This window comes from Amborella trichopoda, chromosome 7, assembly GCF_054954075.1.
Source record: "Amborella trichopoda isolate Santa Cruz 75 chromosome 7, AtrichopodaSantaCruz75HAP2 v2.0, whole genome shotgun sequence".
NCBI classification, from domain to species: Eukaryota; Viridiplantae; Streptophyta; class Magnoliopsida; order Amborellales; family Amborellaceae; genus Amborella; species Amborella trichopoda.
The window spans coordinates 27620924-27644970 of NC_142342.1; the positions used below are offsets into that span (position 1 = coordinate 27620924).

General features: G+C 34.3%; 1 protein-coding gene and 1 long non-coding RNA gene across 7 annotated transcripts in view; both read left to right on the forward strand.

The window, feature by feature from the left end:
- Nucleotides 1–3256: 3256 nt before the first annotated feature.
- Nucleotides 3257–5950, forward strand: LOC148781312 (uncharacterized). The gene is made up of 4 exons (XR_016058738.1): nucleotides 3257–3403; nucleotides 4346–4455; nucleotides 5319–5483; nucleotides 5600–5950. It is a non-coding gene; the product is annotated as an uncharacterized LOC148781312 (long non-coding RNA).
- A 6603-nt stretch (nucleotides 5951–12553) lies between these two features.
- The window catches only part of LOC18432832 (uncharacterized), a 29454-nt gene continuing 17960 nt past the window's right edge, over nucleotides 12554–24047 (forward strand). For all 6 annotated transcript variants that reach the window (XR_002280691.2, XR_002280692.2, XR_002280693.2 and 3 more), the window contains exons 1-9: nucleotides 12554–12921; nucleotides 13941–14026; nucleotides 14144–14603; nucleotides 14956–15286; nucleotides 19532–19641; nucleotides 21750–21917; nucleotides 21989–22030; nucleotides 22364–22423; nucleotides 23354–23541. Coding sequence is in view for 2 of the 6 variants with exons in the window: in XM_006842933.4 (XP_006842996.3) it covers nucleotides 12571–12921; nucleotides 13941–14026; nucleotides 14144–14603; nucleotides 14956–15286; nucleotides 19532–19641; nucleotides 21750–21917; nucleotides 21989–22030; nucleotides 22364–22423; nucleotides 23354–23541 (1796 nt within the window). In the remaining 4 variants the exon portion in view is untranslated. The remainder of the gene's footprint in view (nucleotides 12922–13940; nucleotides 14027–14143; nucleotides 14604–14955; nucleotides 15287–19531; nucleotides 19642–21749; nucleotides 21918–21988; nucleotides 22031–22363; nucleotides 22424–23353; nucleotides 23542–24047) is intronic.

Here is a 24047-nt window from a genome sequence, read left to right on the forward strand (position 1 = left end):
TTTAGAATTGACATTTATGTGGGAATTGAGATTTTCATGGGAATCCTGAATGTTCATTTTAAGCCTAAATTTTGGAAATCTCAATTCCACCAAAATCGATGTAATTGACATTTTATGGAAACGACCCATTTTATTGTTGAAGAACAAAAACATATTAAAATTTTAGAGAGGGAAATTATATCAAATTTTTTAGAGAAAAAACATATTAAAATTTTAGAGAGAGAAAACTATAACAAATTTTAGAGAGAAATTATATGAAACTTTTTAGACGTAGAAAATACATGAGTTTTATAGAGGGAAACTATCTCATATTTTTAGAGAGAGAAACTATATAAAACATCGAGTTTCAGAGAGAGTATCTCAAAATTTTAGAGAGAGAAACTATCTCAAATATTAAGTTTTAGAGAGAGTATCTTAAAATTTTAGCGAAAGAAACTATACTAAATTTTAGAGAGAGAGAAAAATATCTCAAAACTTTTAGAGAGAGAAACTACACCAAATTTTAAGTTTGAAAGAGAAAGAGAGAGTATATTAAAATTTTAAAGATTGAAACTATATTGAATTTTAGATCTAGAAACTACCTGAAAAAATTTTAGAGAGAGAAACTATCTCAAATTTAAATTTTAGATAGAGAAACCATCTTAAAACTTTAGAGAGATCTTAAATTTTAAGTTTTAGAGTGAGTATATTGAAAATTTTAGAAAGAAACTATCAGAAAATTTTAGATAGAGAACCTAACTCAAAACTAAAGTTTTAGAGAGAGAAAGCATCTTAAAAGTTTAGACAAAGTAATTATATAAATTTTTAGAGTGAGAAAGTACCTCAAATTTTTTAGAAAGAGAAACTAACTCAAATTTTAATTTTAGATGGGAGGAATGATCCTATGAGACCCTCCCACACCCATGTTTGTAAGATCTCAAAGGATCATCATTAAATTTATCTAGAAAAGTCAAATCCCAGATCCATGTGACAACTTTTCTAGAGATCTATGCCAAATTTAATGGTGCTCCTTTGGAGTCCTACACATTTGGGTGTGAGAGGGTCTCATAGGATCATTACTCTTCATATAATAAAGTACTTTAAATTTTTGAGGGAGAAACTATAAACCTGAAATTGTTTAGAAGACGAAACTAGCTCAAAATTTTTATATAGAGAAACTATCTCAAATTTTAATTTTTTGAAAGAGAAAGTATCTCAAAAGTTTAGAGAGTGAAACTATATCAAATTTTGGAAATAAAGTATATAAAATTTTTAGAAGGAAAAACTATCTCAAAAGTTTGAGAGAGAGAAACTATTTCAAAATTTAAGTTTTTGAAAGAGAGTGTATTAAAATTTTAGAGCAAAAGCTATATCAAATTTTAGAATGAGAAACTATCTCAAAATTTTAGAGAGAGAGGATTTGCAAGGAAAAATATATTCAAGGCAATCCAAACAGTGAATTTCCATTTTCCTGGTTTCTCGCACATGTAATCCAAACAGCATACACCACATTCCAAGAAATGCCAATTCCACTAATTCTAGGATACACTTTTCCGCAGAATTGAAAAATCCAAGGAACTAAACGGCGATCATGATCTAATAAACTTTACATATTGTGAAAAATCTAGGCTTCCTTATGCATAACTAGTTAGGGTTTACAAGGGCCTCTCGTCCATAGAGGAAAAAACTCAGAAGACACAGTAACACATGGAATTCCTGGTGCATTATGGAATAGAATCTCAACGAACTTCACTGCACCATAACCAACAACTCAACATATGACGAAAGAGTTCAAATTTTCCATTCATTTACCACTACAAAGAAAGGACTACAAAAGATCCTCAAGAATATGAAGCAAGAGTTCAGGTTCCAATTGATTCACCACTACAAAGTAATTAATAAATGCATTAAACATTAGGGTTTCCATATTTAATATAGCAAAATACTCTTCATCAATTAGGCTTTCATTGTGTCATCTCCAGATAGAATTAATAAATGCATTAAACATTAGGGTTTCCATATTTAATATAGCAAAATACTCTTCATCAATTAGGCTTTCATTGTGTCATCTCCAGATAGAAGATGCACAAAAGATACGTTGGCAATCAAAGATATGGTGATGAAGATTTGAAGCACTATCCTACAAAAAAAAATCAAGGCCTAAAATATCACCAGAATTAGTGATATGAGTATTTAAGGTGCAAATTTGATTTTAAGCCTTTGATTTTGAAGTAGAAGTACCCAATTGAATATGGAGAAATCTTAAAAATCGCAAGAGAAGCATGATCAGCGCTATAAACTAATACATACACGGGAAGTGGCCGAATATTTGTTGAAAAATACAAACTTGATTCGGTCATGCAGCCAGAATCTCTGTTTTTTTTGTTTTGGCTGAAATCTTACAATGAGAGTGAACAACGCGTGTATCTAAGTGTGAGAGAGAACAAGAGAGGGGGATGAAATTTGGGCTTCTAAAATGCTCTAATTTCACCTGAGGACAAAAAGAAAAAAAAGGACCGCAAGCAGTCCTACCATTGTCTATTCTCCATAAGTGATTACGGGTTGGATGTTCAAAACATCAAACCTTTTCACTGTTATGAGATAAACTCATGACTAGCAGGGCATCGAACAACGTGAAACTTATAGACAGTTATGAGACAAACTCATGACTAGCAGAGCATCGAACAACGTGAAACTTGAATTTGTCTACAAGTGGTGAGGGGTTCAATATTTAGAACATCGGACAATATGATGGCAAAAACAAAGTTTTTTTAAGTGTCGAGCAGTCCAATATTTTAAAAGTTGGATTCCTTACAATGGGCAATTCAATGTTTTTGATGTTGGATTGCCCTATGAATACCCAAGAAACTTTTTTTTTTGATTGTTACTCCCAATTTGAAACATTAGACCAATAGCAAAAAAAAAAAAAAAAATCTATCAAACAAGACCTTTGCATAACTATTAAATATTTATGGACCTTCCCATTGCAGCAGAAAAATAAAAGGAAAAATTACGTATATATATCTGTTATAGTTTCTGTTATTGCTAAAATACCAAATAGTTCCCGTTATTACTGGAATGTCCGTTTTTCACTTCATAACAAAATTTTTAAAAAAGACATTTTTACCCTTTTTCGGTTTTTGAATAACCAGAAATGGCTGAAATTTCGGTTGTTCAAAAACCAAAAATAAGCTCATTTCGGTTATTGAACAACCGAAAATAGTGGGGCTCGTTTGAACTTCTGGTTCAAAAGTTTGGGCGCTTCATCGGTCCACCTTGTCTTCCCTGTGAAGTTTTCTCTCTCTCTCTCTCTTACCTCTCTCACAAGAAAACCTAGTCTTTAGATTTACATGGTTTTTGACAAATTATAATTGCATTTGACAGATTTTGAAAGCATGTGATGAATTTCAAATATGTAGTGAAGGTATGTATTAAATAATTTGTTATTCGATTTTAGAAGTTTACATTGTATAAGATTATGATTTAGGGTTTCATACTTGAGTTGAAGAGGTCGATTTAGGGTTTATTTGATGGATTTCAAAGTTCCAAAAGCATGGCAAGTTGTTTAAGTGATATTTGGGGTTTTTAATAAGTGTAAATTTTTAGAACTCGAATTTTTTACAAGAAGTTGTATTGAGTTGATTACTTTTTTTTAATGACTTTGAGGAAATTCACAGAACTGTGATTGAATGCTTTGTTTTTAGAACTCAAAATTTGATGTGTTGCTCTGTTTTGAATGTTGTGCATATTTTACATTATATTCTATTGTGTGTTTTACATTATATTGTATTGTGTGTTAACTTTGATACTCTTAGATTGTTCTAAGTACAGGTTTGTGACAGATTTTAGTGATATCTTAGGAAATGGTTGATTTATCTTGTTGATAGATTGAGTAGCTTAAAAATGAAAATTTGTATGTGATTTATGATTCAAGTGCATATTTACCTTGAACATTTTGCAAATGCTTGTGGTTTTAGGAGTACATAAGGAATAAATAACTTTATACATACAGGCTTCAATATTTTGGATAGAATAATTTGTGACTTGATTTATTTGAGAGCTCATTCGATGTGTGCATTTGTGATCACCTATTTGGAGGTTTAATCTATGACTTAGCATTGTTTCATTGATTCTATATGCAAATGCGTTATGAGTTATTGGTGTCTCGATATTCATTCTTTTGTATTATCATGTTCTTTTCATAGAGTAGTACTTGTATTGGAACGTATAAGTTGAGTTGGAGAGCTCCATAGCACTAGGCATCTTTTCCGTTTAATAATAGCATGTCATTATTGTTTATTTGTTATTCAGCTAAGTTTTGCGTATGTAACCTTATGATTAATATGGTTACCATATGGGGTTTCAGTGAATATGAATCATGTCCATCTAGAAGGGGGATACCTAGGAGGTCCTCAGGACCCTAGTTTGCTGCAGCTTCATCCAAAACATGCATCCTATTTTATATAGGAAGGATAGGTATATGCATATATTCATCTGCTCTTTCCATTAGTTTGTTCTTTTTTAATAAATTGTAGTATGTTTAAACACCATACGGGAAGTACATGTATATATATTGTGACTCATATGTTGTCTATTTGTAGTATTCCAAGAAAAACAAGAAATTAGATTCGATGAAAAGACTTTTCAATTAAACGATTGGCATATAGCCGATGAGCAAGTTCAATTAGTGAATGCGTCTGGGTTGGGTGTTTTATTTATTATCCGATCAAGTCAAATTGATCATTATTTGGTCACAGCCAATGCCGAGGGGTGGCGTTCGGAGACCAATTCATTTCATTACAATATTCAAATTGGTGAGATGACACCCACATTATTTGATATTTACGACATATTGGGACTGACTGTGGATGGTGACCCTATTACATGTCATCCTATTAGTGGCCTCCGAGAGTTCATAGAAAACAATCTGGGTATATCCCCACTACAGGCAACTTGACAATCATCAAGCACTCATAGTTAAGGGCCAACTTTCACACATTGCCACCTGAACCCTATGCAGGATGTTAGATATACCTGAGCTTACATGCTCTTCCTCATCAGCGTCACCATTTTCGCAGATTCATCGGTTGCAACAGTGCCAACGAGATACTTACAATTCTTTGAGGATATTAAAGAAGCCAGCAGATATGCTTGGGTTGCTGCAGCCCTCGCATATCCTTATTGTTCCCCTGGAAAAACTTACACTTTCAAGAGAAGACATTTTAGTGGTTCAGCCACTCGTATGCAGCTAAATTATATTTTTGTATTTGACATAAGCATAATAGTTTAGACTATTTTTCAAAAAAATTTATTACTTATCATATCTTGATATAATGCAGTGCTGGTCCTATGAGCATATTATGCATATGAGGCCTATACCGCATAGTATCTCTTCAAAGATGCCTAGGGCAAAAAGATGAGAGCCACCAAAGAATTATTATGGCAATCCATATAACCTGATGCCTCCCAGTATATAAGAATTCGAAAACCTCCAACCTAATGAGGTTAGTGTGTACTTTGTCATTACAAGTTTTATTATTGATTAATGTTAGTTGTATTTAAGTATTTGTAGTTGTTTATTGACTGATTGTCGTATGTTTGATTTCATATCATATAACAGGTAATATGGAATCCTTATTTCAAGCCTAATGAGACCATTTCAGATGATAGGCGCATCGCATGCATTCGAAATCGCAATGTGCTTAACGACCCTGATATTTGACGATATTGCCGAGCCTTATATGCCAGATCATATGTGTCGGCAGTTTTAAGCTAAACATGGCAATCCAAGAAATCCTATATATATTGGTAAGAGATTTAGTAGACAAGGTAGGCAGCAAGATTGGAGAAATGTAAATTTTGACAAAATCCATCATTGGTTGACTCGACATGAGCGCATGATGTCAGGCATTGAAGTGGTTGTTGCCAATGGGTTACCCTCAGAGGAGTACAATGCCTAGTACAGCTGAGTGTCTCATCCTATAATCCATAATGTAGCTAACCCATCAAAAGATATATTGCAATATGTTAACGATGAAGAAGAAGAGGTGGCTGTTGTACATGAACCATATTATATAATGAGACCTCGAGGTTTATGAGGACCAGTTGGCATATTTATATTGACCTAAAAACTGTTTTAATTTTGTACTTACCTATTAGTTCTATAAAATTGTTTAAATATTATAATTACCTATCTTGTTCTTGCAGGTTAGTGCAGTTCAGGCTAATACAGTCATGCTAGCAGAGGCACTTGCACTTAGTCAGAAGTGGTATTCTGAAGTTTATAATAGTGTTAACAACACGTTTGAAATGCTGTCTAAGTTTGTGCTTGTGGACATGAATGATATAGAAGCCATGACGAAAAATTTACAACGTCAAGTTAATAGCGAAGCTACATATTACGAGCCCAAAAAAAGATGTAGTGGGTGACAGTAGTCAAGCTGCATAAGACCTGGCTCCATCCACACAACTTACGGTTGAGGACCCCATAAGGCATAATACGCGAAAAAAGTAGTATCAGCCCAAGACAAGGCAGCCAACATAATGGTCTTTTTAGCAATGTAATGGTCGTTTTTAACCGTTGTAATGTTATCATAATGTAATGAACTCCAGAGCAATGTAATGGTCTTTTTGGCAATAATTTGAGTGTTTTGAGTTTGTGTACATACATTTTAATTTTTTTTATTTATTTAATTAAGCTTTAATGATTATGATGATGATGTAATTTTGAGAGGTTAATGTAATGGCTTAGATGATAATGATGATGATGTACAGATATATAGTTTCCAGTGTATAGTATTGTTTATTTATCAGTGTAGAAACATTTGATTCATTTCAAAGATTTCTTTTTCTATGTTTGTAGTTGGGTCATATTACTGTTTCACTAAACTATTGGACTTTTGTTGTTAGGATTCACCAGAAGTTGAACAACCAAAAATAAGAATACAAATTCTAAGCTTCTGTCCTATTTTTGGTTGTTCAACAACTGAAAATGTTCTATCTTGAACAATCGAAAATAGGACTTCGTATTCCAAAAAGCTTTTGGAATACGCAGTCCTATTTTTAGTTGTTCAACAACCGAAGATAGAATATTTTCGGTTGTTCAGCATCCAAATGTATAACATTTTTGGTTGTTGAACAACCGAAATAAGAATGCAAATTCCAAACTTCTGTCTTATTTTTTGTTGTTCAACAACCAAAAACAAGACATTTTCGGATGTTGAACAACAAAAAATGTTCTATTTTCCGTTGTTCAACAACCAAAAAAGTTCTATTTTCGGTTTTTGAATAACCAAAAATAGGACTGCGTATTCTAGTACGCAGTCCTATTTTCGGTTGTTCAACAACCCAACCAAAAAATAGAACATTTCTGGTTGTTCAACATCCGAATATATAACATTTTTTGTTGTTGAAAAATCGAAAATAAGAATGTCAAACTTCTGTCCAATTTTTTATTGTTCAACAACAAAAAAAAAAAACATTTTTGGATGTTGAACAACCAAAAATATTATATTTTCGGTTGTTGAACAACCGAAAATAACACTGCATATTCCAGCAAGCTTCTAGAATCTGCAATCCCAAAAATATAACATTTTTTGTTGTTGAACAAACGAAAATAGGGTATTTTTTGTTGTTGAACAACCAAAAATAGAAATGTTATAGTTTTGTAATACTATTAATAGAAAATTTTGTATTTTTTAGAGTTTGTTATATTTTCTATTACGTAGAATGAGACCATTGGCCTTTGTCATATACAATTAGCACCAAAGTATGATCTCAACCTATTTTAACAAATATGTCACATTTTCTATTATGTATAATGCAAGCACTAATGCGTACATAACACCAAGTACAAAACACAAGATTGGCAATATGGAATTCAAGATCTTCATTAATTCATCAAAATGATAATTCGATACAAAATACCAAAATATAATGCACATAATGATGTGTACATAACATCCAAACGCATTATGGAATTATGATTCACTCCCTAATCGCCTATCGGTTATCTGCAAGTCCTCCTATTATGATCCACGATGCCACATAGTTTGCACTTCAAAGGCCTGATGATGGACTGTTCAGTCTCAAATATTTTTTGTTGTTTTTTTGACAAACCAGGAAGGTGTGTCATCCTTGGTGGCAACGCTGTCCGGTTGAACATACCAGTCAACTCAATATCATCCGGAACATGCCCAAAGGGAGTTTGAAAGAGCCTTTTAAAGTATTTCAATGTAAAATACTAAAGGTAGTATGCAGTGGGATCCAAGTAGATATGGTTAATAGCTGCAATTACATGACTACACAGTATGCCACAAAGTTGTTATTTTCTACAACTGCACGTCCAATAAGTTAAATCAACACCGTACTTCTTCCCAATATAGTAGATCTCAAACTGCGTATCCATGGTGGATATAACTGTGTATAAAAATATTGCTTTCATCTTTAGCAAGTCGAGTAATTCTGGGCTTTCAGTACTAGCATGTGCTCCAACTATTACCTAACTTCCTATTCTCTTCAAACATGGTCATCAATTTCACCCTTAAGTCTTTACACATTGCAATGATCAGCTTCTCTCGAGCAAATAAAATCCAAGCCTTAAATGACTTGGCTATATTAGAGGTAAGATGATTTTATCTTACCCCTGGAAAAAAGGCATCAGCCCAAGATTGGAGAGGGATATTCTTAATCCATTCATATGCTTCTGGGTCGACACATTATATATCAAATACTATTTTTTGAAATCCACCAATGGTCGTTTTACAAACAACCTTCCAAAACAGCATCAACAATAATTCAATATTTACTGACTTCTTCATAAAGCCCTTGAAGTTTTCTCCCATATGTCGTATGCAGAATGTTGGAAAACATGCGGGAAAACATTTTTTTATTGTTTCTAGCAGGCTTTTTTATCGATCTGATACAATTGTTAAGACAAACAAATTAGAAAACTCATTCAATAGCTCACTCAGTATACTTAAGAACCAGTATCAACTCTGGTAGTTTTCCTTCTCGACCACTGCAAATGTCATTGGAAAGAGCTCATTATTTACATCTACAGCAATGATGCACAATAATATGCATTGATAGTTTCCTTCTAAGAATGTCTCATCAATACCCATTAATGTCCTGTATCCATTAACAAAACTCATGATGCATGGACAAAAAGCAATAAATAGTCGTTTAAACCTGCCTTCATCTGTGTGGATGTGAACTTTGGTTCTAGGGTTGATTCTTCGGAGCTTCTCTATATATAAGGGGAGGTCATGGTAAAGGAGCGTTACGTCGACTGTTTACAAAAGATAGGGTGTAAGATTAAGATGAAACAATAATTTCTGCACATAAAAGATTTCAATAAAGCAAATTAGTTATGAAAAAGTAAATTGTAGATGTATCTATTCCTTGCAGATGGATCATCACCAATAGGTTATGTCGTTCGGAATTCCATAGATATATATTCCGGCTCTATTGCAGAGGTAATATATACAACAATACTCGAAGACTCCCCTCCCAACATAAAAGATACATCTATATCATCACTTACATCAATCAATTCAAAGCCACTAGATAGACTTGTGTTGTGGTATATAATAGTCAATTTGTTTGGACCACACGATGTTAAGTTTCCAAAATGACTTTATAGTTCCTCTAATGAACTATTATAGTTCCTCCAATGAACTATTATAGTTCCTCCAATGAACTATTTCCATTATACTTTGTAACTTTCAATTTTCCCCCTTTATAAACCACAAGTCCGTCATCTGGATTCGTCTCAAATGACCCCCCATATCGAAATACCAGTTGCACTCTCTCGGTAACCATCGTCAATACTACTGTATTAAATGAATACAAAAAATTCGTGCTACAAAAAATCAATGTGACAAGGAATACAAAAAATTTGGATATATCTAATTAATGTAGGGTTCATAAGTGTGAAGTTTTACATAATAGATCAATATAGTGTACCACTAAAAAAGTCAACTACTCAATTAACAGCAAAAAACAACAATTATTAATACAATCACAAAATAAATAACAAATATTAATACAAACAAATAAGTTGAACAATATTTACCCAAAACAACAAATACAATATAGTGTCCTACCATATATATATCAACATAATGTACTACCAAATAAATCGCCTGTTCAATAAACTATTCAAAACAACAAATATTACAAATAATTATACAAATAAACAACTTCAACAATATTTACCAAAAAATATTTATTAATCAACAATACACATTAAATAGTAATAAAAAAATATAATATTGTGTTAATTGTGACAAAATTAATCAACAATATTGACAAGAGTAAGAAAGGTATCAATCACGACCAGACAGAGAGCCAATGTCTTCAACTGTATTGGGGGACACAAAAGTTCGTAGGATACTGTATTGGGGGACACAAAAATTTTATAACCCTACATTAGGCATCTGGGATGTCGACAAAAAGTATTTATTAATCAACAAGGAAAATTATCGGTTTTTCAAAAACCGAAATATTTAAATTTTCGATTTTTGAAAAGCGGAAAATTAAAAATTTTTGGTTTTTCTAAAACTTAAAATGTTAAACTTTCAGTTTTTGAACAACCGAGATTCTAGTCATTTCGTTTATTCAAAAACCGAAAAGGGTAAAAATATCTTTTTTAAAAAAATTTCGTTATGAAGTGAGAAAAAGGACATTCCAATAATAACATAAACTATTTGATATTTTAATAATAAGGAAACTATAATAATTTTCCCAAAATAAAATGGTGCTAGCAAAAATTTTCCTCACTCCAATATAATCGAAAAATAAAACGGCGCTAGTATAATTTTTCCTCACTCACTTTTTGTCCAATAATACATGGCACCGTGGCCACCTCAAAGGGGAGGAGAGCGTTATTTTCCAATTTCCAAAAAGAAAAAGAAAAATATGTGTTTTTAATAATGAACAAATGAAAAAAGAGTGTACCTTTGCACAAAGAAAAAATGAGAAAAAGTGTGTTTTTCCACCACGCACATAGGGAGCAACCAAAGCCCTTCTAAGGGAGACATAGAGGCAGAGATTTAGGTACGGAGCAACTAAGGGTACCAATGGGCTAGGACAGCCTTGGCCCTGGCCCAGCCCTTGTCCTTGTACAGAGTTAGGCCAATAACGAATAATAAATAAATAAAAAATAATATTGAAAAAAAAAAGTTGAGCTGGGGACAGACCCGGCTGAGCCAAACCGATACTGGCCCTAACCTAGCCCTCGGGCCACATTGTGGCTCGAGCCCTACTTTTTTAGAGCCCTCACTTTTTTAAAGCCTACGGCCCCCCTGCCCATTACCAATCCTAGGAGAAAGTGAAACCCTTATCCGGATTAGGGTGAGGGGGAGAGAGACGACGGGGAGCAAAGGAATCGATCCCGGAGCTGATGCAAACGTCCCAAAATTTTTGGCTTTTTCAGGTCCAACGTTCGTTAAATAACTCCCCGTGTGGGATGTCGATTTCTCCCGGTCTCTTTCCGTCTTATTCTTTCATATTTTGGTTTGCTTCCATTTTTTCATCACAACTCTTTCATATTTTGGTTTGCATCCATTTTTTCATCACAATGAAACAGCCTTTATGTCAACGACGATCTTATCCCTCCATAATACTAAAACCAGACCAAAGAGCCTTTATGGCCAACGACGATCTTATCCCTCATAATACTTAAAAAAGACCAAACAGCCTTTGTGGTCAACGACGATCTTATCCCTCTAAAGGCCAAGGCATTCAGCAGGTAATACTATGCTCCTTCTGGAACATACGCTATATTTACTCATTTGGACCGAAGCTAATTTACAAGTATGAAATTTTGAGAATCACATTAAAATCACTAGATAATTATGTTTAAATGAAAATTTTTTATTTCTTAGTTTTTTAACCCTTAGATCTAAACTTTCAAAAAAATTAGATGGCTTCCATTCAATCTTGATGCATTTTTTTTTCAAGCCTCTACAATTTGTAAGTTCTTTTATGGGTGTGGCTTCTATATTGGAACTGGTTTCCATAAGGTTGCAAGCTTGCATCCTTAAACAAACCAATTAAGGCACACCTTTAATTTTTATTATAACATGTGATTTTTTTTGTAAAAAATTTTCAAGATCATTTGAAAATTTATTTTCAAATGTAATAATAAAATTTCAAACTTCAAAATAGTTAAAATCAAGTAGATTTATAATCATGTGAAAATCTTAAAAATGAACGGTCTAGATAATATTTTACAAGATGCACTATTTCTGATGCTCAAAATCTTTATTTTTTTTAATATTCATACACCTCGATGTCGGGATAATCAATTAAATGGTTTTTCAACCTTAAAAAAACCTCTCCCGATAGATTTTTAAGGTACGTTTTTAATTCTACATTTTTTAAGTTGTAACCTTATAACCTTTCTTTCTTTTATTGAGTAGAACCGTCCAAAAAAGATTTTGGAGATACTCTTAGATTGGATTTTGCCGAAGGGAGTAAATGAATAGTACATACTCCCTCAGGAGCATAAAATCTTTTGGCACCATCCTGTTTGCTCCCTTATTAGCAGTGCAGGGCAGTTGATCGGAGCACATATTGTCGCCAAAAATGGCTTCTGAAAACACGGTGAACTTCATCCTCAACGGAAAACCAGTAGTGGTTAAAAATCCAAGTCCTTATTCACTCTTGGGTGACTTCTTGAGAGAAGAAATGGGTCTCAAAGGGCTTCAACAGCCATGCAAGCAAGGTGGCTGTGGAGCTTGCACTGTGGTCTTGAGTTCGAGCTCCAATTTATCACCTCTGGTTGTGAATTCTTGCTTGACGCTTCTCTGCTCTGTTGGTGACATGGACGTGACGACCATCGAAGGAGTTGGGAGCTTGAAGCGTGGCCTCGCCCCCATCCAGAAGGCGGTTGTTGATTACAATGCAACCCAATGTGGGTTCTGCACTCCTGGCATGGTAAGCTTGCTTCAAAATCCTGCATCTTCAAGTCACCATTTTCTTTTGTTATTTGTCTCTCTCTTGATCACAGGCTTTTCTCTTAATTTGTCACTTTATTAATGTTTGCTTAGGAGGAATCGTGTAGTCTTTTGGTGTGATAAGTTCAGTTCAAATTTCTCCAGGGATTTTGATTGGGTGCTTGTAGTGTTTCTCTAGACCATATCACTTTCACTTGATTGATGTTTGCTCAGTTGAGTTGAGATGAAATATCGTTTCCTTCCTTTCGTAATGTTTGGTGATGCTTATTGTGTATGAAATCTATTTTCTTGAGGTAAAATAGGAATCTGTTATTTCTGAGTTGAGTCCAAATGGTTTTGTATCTTATTCTTATGTTTTTTGTATTTGATTACACTGTATTAACCGTGATTCGATTAATATTAAATGACATTTTATTTGTCTTCACATGGGCTCTTTTTCCCTCTCTTCTTTCTGCCTTTGTTAATTATGATTGTATTTTACTTCACCATTTGCTTAATTAAGCTGAAATGTTTTCCATTTTTGTGCTTGCTGACAATTAAATTTTACTTGCTTTTTTGCTCTGCTTATTATGCTTGAAATTGACAAAAATTGAGAATTGTGATATTTTACTGAAGGACACGGTTTCTATGAGTCCCCGGACTCATGTATAGAAATGCGCCCCCTCTTAATAGTGTATTTTTTAAATGGATTTTGGCCCTAATTTTTAAGTAATATATAATCTCTAAAATAGAGATTGTTAATATATAAAAATAAATAAATTTTTAAAACTAAAAAATGAAATATTGAAGTAAATATTTGGACCATAGATTTTAAATTTTTTTTGGAGGAGCCACCATTTACATCCATCTTTGAAATGGGTGGTTTATGCTTCAGGGGATGCAAATGTAGGAATGCATCACCCGACGGATATAGCACTTTCCTTTTACTGAATGTATGACATGAATAATGTTTTTTTCACTACATGCAAGTAACATGAATTCTTAATATGATACTTTCAGATAATGAGCATGTATGGATTGCTGTGCAGTAATCCAAAGCCAAGTCCTCAAGAAGTTGAAGATCAAATAGATGGTAATATTTGCAGGTAAGCTTTAGTTTAGATTGAAACACAGTTTACAGCTAAAGTTTTTAGGTTATAAAATTTCATGTGAAAGACAAAACATGTGATTGCCTAGACAAACTCGTATTCGTTAATCTGCAGATGCACGGGTTATCGACCTCTTTTTGATGCATTCCAAACATTTGCTAGTTCGAATAATCAATCAAACGGATTGCCAAGAAAACCATATTCTTGTCAAAAGCTGAGTTTGGATATTGAAGATATTTCAAGGACCTTGCCAAGAAAACTAGTGGTTTCAGGGGAAGTGGTTTTGTGGATAAGAGCACTTACTTTGCAAGATTTGTATGAAATTTTAAGGGCTGATAATCGTAAAAGAAAAGTGAGGATGGTGCGGGGGAATACTTCAACGGGAATCTATCCAAGAGGCAATTGTGACGTACTAGTTGATATTTCTCAAATACCTGCTTTATTGGAGGCTTCTCTTACGAGTGAAGGACTTTCTATTGGTGGGGGAGTTTCAATTTCAAATTGTATGTTGCTTTTGAAGCGGCACAGTAAATTGTCTAGCAGCTATGAGCCTGTATATCATCATCTTAAACGTGTAAGTATGGCATATGCTGCTCAAATTAGACCGGTGAAATGCGTATCTTTCAATTGATATCACATTTGCTTCTTTTGTATATTTCATTTAGGATGTTAGCTAGTATGCATGAGAAATAAAATGTTATATCTTATAGATTATCATAAGATTTTGTTGAAGTGAGAATTAGTCATACTCTGTTTGGTAGGTTATATCTTGTCAATTGCTGCCTGTGCTCATGAACTATTTCATTTTTAGTTTATTTTCCTTACATGCTTTAAATCGATGGTGAGGCATTGAATGCATGTTATGAATCTTGCAAATAATTGACTCTATATACCCATTTGAGCTTCATGTTTTTCGCTTCTTCTAGGTTGCAACTCCCCAAATTCGCAATTTAGGATCTGTTGTGGGGAACTTGATGATAGCACATGAGCACAAAGATTTCGTTTCCGATGTTGCAACAATCCTAATGGCTGCAGAATCAAGGCTTGTCATACATTCAACTTCTAATGAAGTCGAAGTGGTCGCAGATTTGGAGCAATTCTTTAAAATGGATATGGAAGACAAGGTTATTTTGAAGATAATTGTTCCAATATTGTCTGCTGGTTCTCATTTTGTGACAAAAAAAGTAGCATTGAGACAAGCAAATTCTCATGCCATAGTGAATGCAGCATTTAAAATTGAATTGGATCAGAAAACTGGTAATTATTTCTCTATTTTCTTTTTCTTTGAAATATTTAAGTTTTTCCATCAGTATATTGGGTGTGACTATGCATTCTAATTTGCAGTGGATCATGAATTGATACCATCCAATCTTTGTTTTTAACTATTTGCAATTTCCTGCATACACACTTCCGTGTTTTGATGCTACAAATCTTTGGCCAGAAGAAAAACATCTGTGTTTAACATGCATTTAAGAAGTAAGAAAGAAAAGACTTTGAGCCTTGGAATGGAGAGGATTTGGTCCTTATGGGCTTAAGTGTTAAGTTATTGGATGGGATATGTGATGGATCATATACTTCTAATGTGTTTTGCTTTGATGACGGTGGGGTCGATCTTCTTTCTCTTTGGTTTCCTTTGCTTTTTGAAGCCCAAGCATGAGAGAGCCATTGTTAGTGAATATTGGAGAGTTTCAGTTAGGGGCCGTTTGGATGCCTGGAAATATATTGTCTGTGAAATATATTACTAGCGTAATACATTACTGTGTAATACATTACCTGCAAATGGCTTGTTACTGTTTGTGTAGCATTTAGATGCAACCTAGGAAACACATGGCTACTTTGGCTATGTCTGAAAGAAATATGAGAAATGCATTACCAATATTTTACCAGCACTTGCCTATAAACTGTTATTTCTTTCTTTTTTTTGTCACAAAATTCTACTGAAATGCGGAATTAAAGTCATCACATCATTCCAAAATGATTTTCTAATAATATCATCACCATTCCAAAAAGATTTTCTAATCATAACTTGTACCATTCTAAAGTCATTATCACACAATTTCTTACTTATTTTGCATGCCTTCGGCACTTACATGGAATCACACGTCTTCTAACATGATTAGACTTTGATTTCAACATGATAAGTCATTGAAATAATATGATTGGAATAACATGTTTTTATTGTGATAAGCTTTATGTGTATTTATTTTTTATAGAAGTCTTTCAAATGTCTATCTATATAATTTCAAATAAACAATAAATTTATGATACCAAATTAAAAATCTTTATGGTACAAGTTAAAAAATGGAAAGAAGTTTGATTAGTAAACTAGAAAGTTTGGTAATTGCAGTAGAAAAATTTAAGGTATTGGAGGAAACTAAAGAGGTATCTTATTTCAATTGAGCTTTTACCAATCTCTTGTGAGGATTATGTTGGGTGAAATTTTTTATTATAATTGTGTTGTGTAATTTCTTATGTTCGGTGAAATTTTTTATTATAATTGTGTTGTGTAATTTCTTTGACTAGATATGCTAAGGAGAGAGGAAGAATGGAAAAAGTACAGATGAGAGTCTAAGGAGAATGGAAAAAGTACAGATGAGAGGGAGAATGGAAAAAGTACAAATTAGAAAGTAAGGGGGACTAAAAAAAATGATGAGAGGAAGGGCTTAAAGATAAAGGGGCTTGAAAAAAAAGAAGAAAAATTATAAATGAGAAGAAGGGGCTTAAAGAAAGAGGGAGCACCTTATGCATACCAGTTATTAGGGTTGAAGAGAGAGGGGTCGGGCTTAGAGAGGGAGGGAGCTCGTATGCAAATCGAGTAGGCAGGTTGGCATTTTATTAAACTGGGATAGGGTAGAGAGACGCCTGCGAAAGATTTCTAAAGATTACCCGTCAAGCGAGTAATAGATTTTTCACCTTTCACCACACTTAATGTATTCATGGGGAAATCTCAGGTAATCTCTTTCAATTTCTTTACTATAAAGTGTACCCAAACAGTGGAAATGTCATATTTCCTCATAATCGATTGTCATGTAATAGATTTCCAGGTACCCAAATGGCCCCTTAGTGAATATGGTGATGCATTTAAAATAGAAAAGCTTTTGATGAATGGTCTGATTGAGATATGATCCATCTTCTGAGTTATCGGGTGACAGATTAGCCTTGGAACTAATGTCTGCTAGTGTATCCTGTTGCTAGTTTTTACATTTCTTGTTTCTGTAATAAATCAAAGTGCAACTACCTTTTTTGACCTAGGGATATGTCCTGTTGTAACCAGGGCCATTTAATAGTGCTTTTGTGAATTTTCAGGTCATAAGAGTTGGTTGGAGTTGTTGGGTTTGTTGATCTGGTTACACAAATTGAATCTGTGTAGGAATGTGCCCAAGAAGTTCATTTTGTTATGTGGAAATATTATTCCTTTAAATGCATCCCCATGCATCTTGACATACTCTTCTATATGCTACACCTCTATGATACACCAGTGTTATCCATATGAAAGATAAGGTCTTTAGAGGTATCCATAGTACCAAAAAAGAAAAAAACTCTTGTCTATAAATCGCCTGAGGCTTTTTTTCTATTTTTCTTTTCGGGGTGCGTCTGTCTCCTTTGTTTGTCTTTTTTAGTATTACTTTCAAATTTCTTTTTAAAAATTTTTTATGTGACATGTTTACTTCTTTTCTTCACTAAAAAACTGGAAATAGAGATATAGAGATAATAATGACGAGACAAATGTTGAAGCAGATAAGGTTTTTTTAGTAGTTTGAAGCAGATAAAGTTGATTAGTAGTGAAAGGATTTCATTGAAAATAGAAAAGATGGATGGGGAGAGAGTGAAAAAGGTACTTCTAGAAAGAAAAAAACTGGATTTTTATGTAATTCCTTAGGCTGTATATCATTAAAAAGAAGGTATAATTATGATTCCTTTGGTTTCTCACAAATTTGATTATGTTATGTTCATTCGTATGGACTTAGGATAAAAATATAGGCGCACTAGAAATGAGTACATGAGATGGTTCGCTTTGATGGTGCTGAGGCCGATCTTGTTTCTCTTTGGTTTCCTTTGCCTTTTGAAGCCCGTGCATGACACGGCCATTGTTAGTGAGTGTTGCAGAGTTTCAGTTAGTGAATATGTTTAAGATAGAAAAGCTTTTGACTTTTGAGGAACGGTCTGGCTGCGCGATGATTCATCTTCTGAGTTATCAGGTGACAGATTGGCCTTGGAGCTTTGTCTTCTCGTGTATTCTGTTGCTAGTTGATACATCTCTTTGTTTCTGTTAGAGATCAAAGTGCAGCTGTTTTTCTCACCAGGGTTTATGTTTCCTATTGTAACAAGGGCCATGTAATAGTGCTTTTGTGAAGTTTCAGGTAATAAGAGTTTGGTCGGAGTTGTTGAGTTTGTGCGCATGCATGGTCTGTTTACATTGTGACCAAGTTGAATCTGTATAGGAATGTGCCTAAGAAGCTTAGTTTGTTATGTGGAAAAATTATCTTAGTTTGTTATGTGAAAAAATTATCTCTTTGATTTCAGCCTCACTTGTCGTGACATACTCTTCCATATGCTACACCAGTGTTATCCATATGAAAGACAAGGGCTTGAGAGATATCCATAGTACAAGAAAAAAATATCCATAGTACAAGAAAAACTTTTATTGATAAATCTTTGGAGGTTTGTTTTTGTTTTTTCTGCTCTGGTTCTCATTTAGGTGTCTATTTTATTGTTGTTTTCATTTCTTTCTTTTTTCTTAAACAAAAATTAGGTGACATGGTCACTTACTTTTCCCAAATAAAAAACTGGAGACAGAGATTATGAAGCTGAATGATAAAGAGAGAAATGTTGATGCAAATAATGTTTTTTTCGGTAATTTTAAGCAAACAAAAATGATGACTAGTAAATCCAAGATTTCATGGAAAAAAAGAAAAAATGGATGGAGAGAGAGAGAGAGTGAAAAATGCACTTCTAGAAAGAAAAAAAAATGGATTTTATCAAATTCCTTAGGCTGTTTATCATTAGAAATGGTGTCCAATTATGCTTTCTCACAAATTTGTTTCTGTCACGTTCAAGATGGACTTAGGATAAAATATAAGCACTAGATATGAGTATGTGGGGAACATCTTTAGATGAAAACACAAACTCCTAACTCACCCAACGGTGCCCCTCCCCTCCCCTTCCCCAACCCCACCCCTGGAAAATAAATAAATAAATCCCCCACCGCCAAAACAACCACCACACACACACACACACACAAAAAGTTAAGGAAAATATAATTCTCAACTAATAATAAATGAAAATAACATGAATGACTCTAGAAAAATGGAACATTCACATTCAAATGTCTCAAAAATATGATACTACAACATTGCCTTGTGTATCATTCTTCATAAAATTAAGGTTCCAATAGCACAGTGTAGGGGTTGATACCTATCCTCTCTGTTTATATGTTAATTGTTAAATTTCTTTGACCTTTTGTTTATAGGATACTAAAAAATTTTGCATTTATTTGTTCAGGTTTAGTGTTGAACTTGCCAACTATTGTTTATGGTGGTATCATGCCATATCCACAACGTGCACGGAACACTGAAAAACAACTTATTGGAAAGTCTTTTTGGGATCCGAAGGTGATTAAATTCTTCTTTGCATAACCCTGCTGGTAATTATTTAATTGTATAGTACTGTTCCAACTTATCTCACACAGCAAATATATTTAGCTTGATCCAATTGTTACTTTTAGAAGTATTGAAGTGGTTTACATTGAATATGTATTGCAGTGGTAAATGGATCATATTTATTGTTTCCTTGAAACTGTCTAAGATACTGCATATAAATTCTACATATGTTTTCTTGATTGAGTGATTTACTTGATTGTTTGACTTGTAGTAACTTTATGGTGAATTCTAGCTGTCGAGCTGATGATCTCAAGTTTGATCTTAACGAACCAAACAAGGGAAAATTATGTACGGACACTATTTCAACGCGTTTCAATGGGTTACATTTTTCCAAATATTATGCAGAGACCACCCCCCACTTGCTGCATTTTTTTTTCCATTGTTGCCCGTCTGTCCAGTATTTCCAACACCGGACAGGTGGGATATCCCCCATTTTTTAATTTTAATTCACCATCTGTTCGTTATAACTTACTTCAAACAACCACTTCTTTGGGCCTATTCGGTTTTTTAATGTCGTACAGCCAAGTTCGTTGGGTGTCTGACCTTTTCAATACCGGATAGGGGCGTGTTTTTATAGGCTGTATATTAGACTTCCCAGGTCCCCTTCACCACCCAAACACGCTGCCCTCTCTCTCGCACCAACCTCCTGTTGATCTCTGCCCTTGCCCTTTTCGCCCTCCAATATCTCCACCCAAATGGCACTGCAAAAACACCATCCAAAATACATTCAAAAAGCTCGAAAAGCCTGAAGTCTCCCTTTAATCCCAAAAAAGACTCACAAAACACAGAGAAGGTGAGCCTCTTCTTAGAATCAAAGAGTTTTACAGAGTTCCCATCTCACCAGTGCGTCTTGAGAGTGGCTGAAACCTGTCCACAAGTTACAAACATGGAGAGATTCATGCCATGCTCGAAGGCAGCCTTGATGAGGATATACATAACCGCAAGAGACAAACTAAAAACCATTTGACAAAGAACAGGGCCATATCCTCCCACTCCCATCTCTCTATAAAACATCTCACTTTCTCTCTCTCTTCCAATGCTGGGCCTCAAGTTGGAGAGATGGGATATCCCTTTTTCTCTCAGGTCTTTCACCATTTTATAGTGGCAATAATAAACCATTTGACAACCGATGTCAATGAGATGCGATAGAATCCCCTCCCTCTCTTTCTTCTTTTTGTTAGTCCTGACTCTTGGTTCCTACTGTTACTGGTCTCCGGTTGGTGAATCTATGATTACTCTCTCTCTCGTTCCCTTTTGTCACAAATATTATCTTCGAACCACGTGGCCAGCCAGGTGTGATTTAGGTTCCAAGTCATACCCGCTATTCATGAACTTGTTTGGACCGCTTAAATGCAACAAATTCAAATGGGTTGATGGGTCAGTGAAAACACACCTCTATCCAGTATTGACAATGCCGGACACCCAACGAAGTGGGTTGTCCAACATTAAAGATACGGAACAGACCAAGAGGAGTGGCTGTTCGGTGTTGGTTATAATGGATGGATGGTGAATTAAAAAAAAAAGAAAAAGAAAAAAGTGTGGTACTCTACCTGTCTGGTGTTAGAAATGCTGGATAGAGGGGCAATTATGAAAAAATAAAGGGGCCACAGGTGGGTTGTGGTCTCCACGTAATGTTTGGGAGAATGTAAACCATATGGTAATAAATGCGTTGAGATAGGGTCCATACGCAATTTCCCACCAAACAATATCATTTGTTAGTTTTTCCAAATTGTGGTGACAGTAAATTTTGTTGATACTCTCTTTCCAAGCTTCAATAAAATTAGTAAGCTTCCGAGATAACCTGCAAGAAATAAATTAGAGCTCAGATTTGGTGATGGTTTGAGCATGGAATTATGGCCGTATTTCAGGATTCATTATACTATGAAGTTATTGAGATTGTGGGAGTAATCAAATATTAAAAATTTATTGCAAAGAAAGAGATCAATGATTCAATCAAAGAACTAAACCCACGTAAAATAAAGTGACCTTTTTTATATAATAACATTATTTGATCTATATCACTGAAACTATTTACATAGTACGATGTGTATGCCTCGCAGGTTTTTGAGAAGAGTTTGCTTGAATTACATAAGGAGTTGGTTGTAGATCCTTCTCTTGGACGCCCCAAGTACCGTTCTATGTTAGTGAATCACTTCTTTTACACCTTCGTACTTTCAACCTATCCTAAGAATGCACTCCCTCATGAGTTTTTCTCGGCTGTGGCCCAGGTATGAAACAATTGAAATTTTTGCTGCCTAGTTTTAGATTGTGATTAATATATTGAACCTGATGCTTTCAGGAAATTCGTCCTATTTCACGAGGATCTATAAGTTATGGATTGGTAAGAGCTTGGCAGTTTTAGAAGGGCGAATATATTAGGTCACTCTGTGTAATAAAATGATGGATGGTGTTGCAGTTGGGGGAGAGAGAGTGGGACTCATCAGAACAAGAAATAACCCCAATGGTGGATCCCACCCTATCATCATCACCCATCATTTCATTGAATGGGTGATTTTTTTTTTCATTGACTGCGTGATTACTCAAATGAACTTTGGTTTCCCAAGTCCATTGGTATTCTATACATCCTTTGTGAAATATTAATGTGTCTGCATCTATATGATAATTTCTTGAACTACTTTTCATTATTATCTCAATTATCGATGGATGTAATTAGGGGGATCCTTCTGAATACCCGGTATCACTGGCACTTCCAAAAATGTCTTCAGCTGGCCAGGTAAAATTTCACATTCCCTGAGATTCCTCCTATTCTGTCATTAACCTGCATTTCTGGTTGTCCGAAAGGATTCATCAAATATTTCAATTAAAAAATATGCATGTGTTATCTCAAATATTTCAATTTAGTGTAAAAAAGCAGCTTTCTTCTTAAAAACTCATCATTACCCTTTGTGGGTTTCATACTTTTTGAATTTTTACATGTTTCGTTGTATCTGACCTGCTAATGACATCATTGCATGGCGACTGCATCCAAATTCCATAAATTTGAATGAAAGTAAATGGATAGGAGGAATAGCTAAATTCTTAACATAATAGCAATGGATTAATTTTGCGGCTTTTATATATATCGTTCACATCACATCAATAATGTGCACAGAGTTAGATTAGATCTCTTTCAAAAATTTGAAATACCTCATTGATGCTTTCTGTGGAAAAGATGATACTTCTGTTTCAAGAGAATCGCGTATTTCTCATGTTAATTTTCTAGGGCTATGCTGGAGGAAACATTCGTTCAGTATGAGCCATTGTCTTTGTTACATATGATTAAGAATATAAAATGTCTTTATTGTTTTGTTAGATCATTTAACTTTCTAGTATGAGTTATTTTATGTGCAGCCATGCTAAACAAAAGTCATGAACATTGCCTGATAATGTACAATTGTGTGAGGAATCTGTTTAATTTTTAATCCATTGAACACAAATACATATGATTATCTAAATGAAACATATGACCAGCTGTAAATAGATGGAAATAAGCAATGTCTTCCATAACTTCTGAAATACCCTCATCATACAACAATAGTATTTCTATCACTTCCATCAGGTATGTTTTGAGATTTGATATTCAGGTCATGCTTTGAACTTGGATTTTTTTCTTTTTCCTTGGAGCTGTTGATTGATTCTGAATTTTTGTGAATTTTTATTTCAGGCAACAGGAGAAGTTGAATATATGGATGACTTAAAGTTTAGTAGCTTACATGCTTCTTATGTGCTGTCAACTGTTTCTAATGCCATCATTGAGAACATTGATGCTTCAAAGGCTCTTAAATTAAAAGGCGTAGTTGCATTTCTTTCTGCAGCAACAATTTCTGCCGATGGATTCTCCAACTATGTGAGGTATGCTCTTCATTGCAAAGAGAAACCCTCAGTTGTTTTGAAAACCTGGCCACTTGAATGTTTTCCATGAGGGGAACGAGTTACTTTCAATCTTGCTGGTGCATGGACCTTTCTTCTGAACCAGTCATTAGAAAGCCGGACTAAGGTGGGGACTCTCTAGGGTCTCAAACGAGTCACCTGGGCTGGCTCGAGGAGTCTGAATCATAATGGGAGTTTTTAATAAAAAAATACTAAACAAAATGGAAGACTCAGGTGATTCCAAGGTTTTGGCCCGGAATCGCCTGGCTCCCTCAGTGACCTTTTAATCACTGTTCTGAACACTAAACTGAAACTAATGAAATTAATTGAAAAACTGAAAGTTTCAGACTGAAAAATGGACTCTGGTATATCAACTCCTTGGTGTCATGATCATCCATTGAAATGGTTAACAGTGATGGACAAATGGGACTCACCATCACAGGACATGTTCCCAATGGTGGTCTTGCTTTCTATCCATCACCATTCAT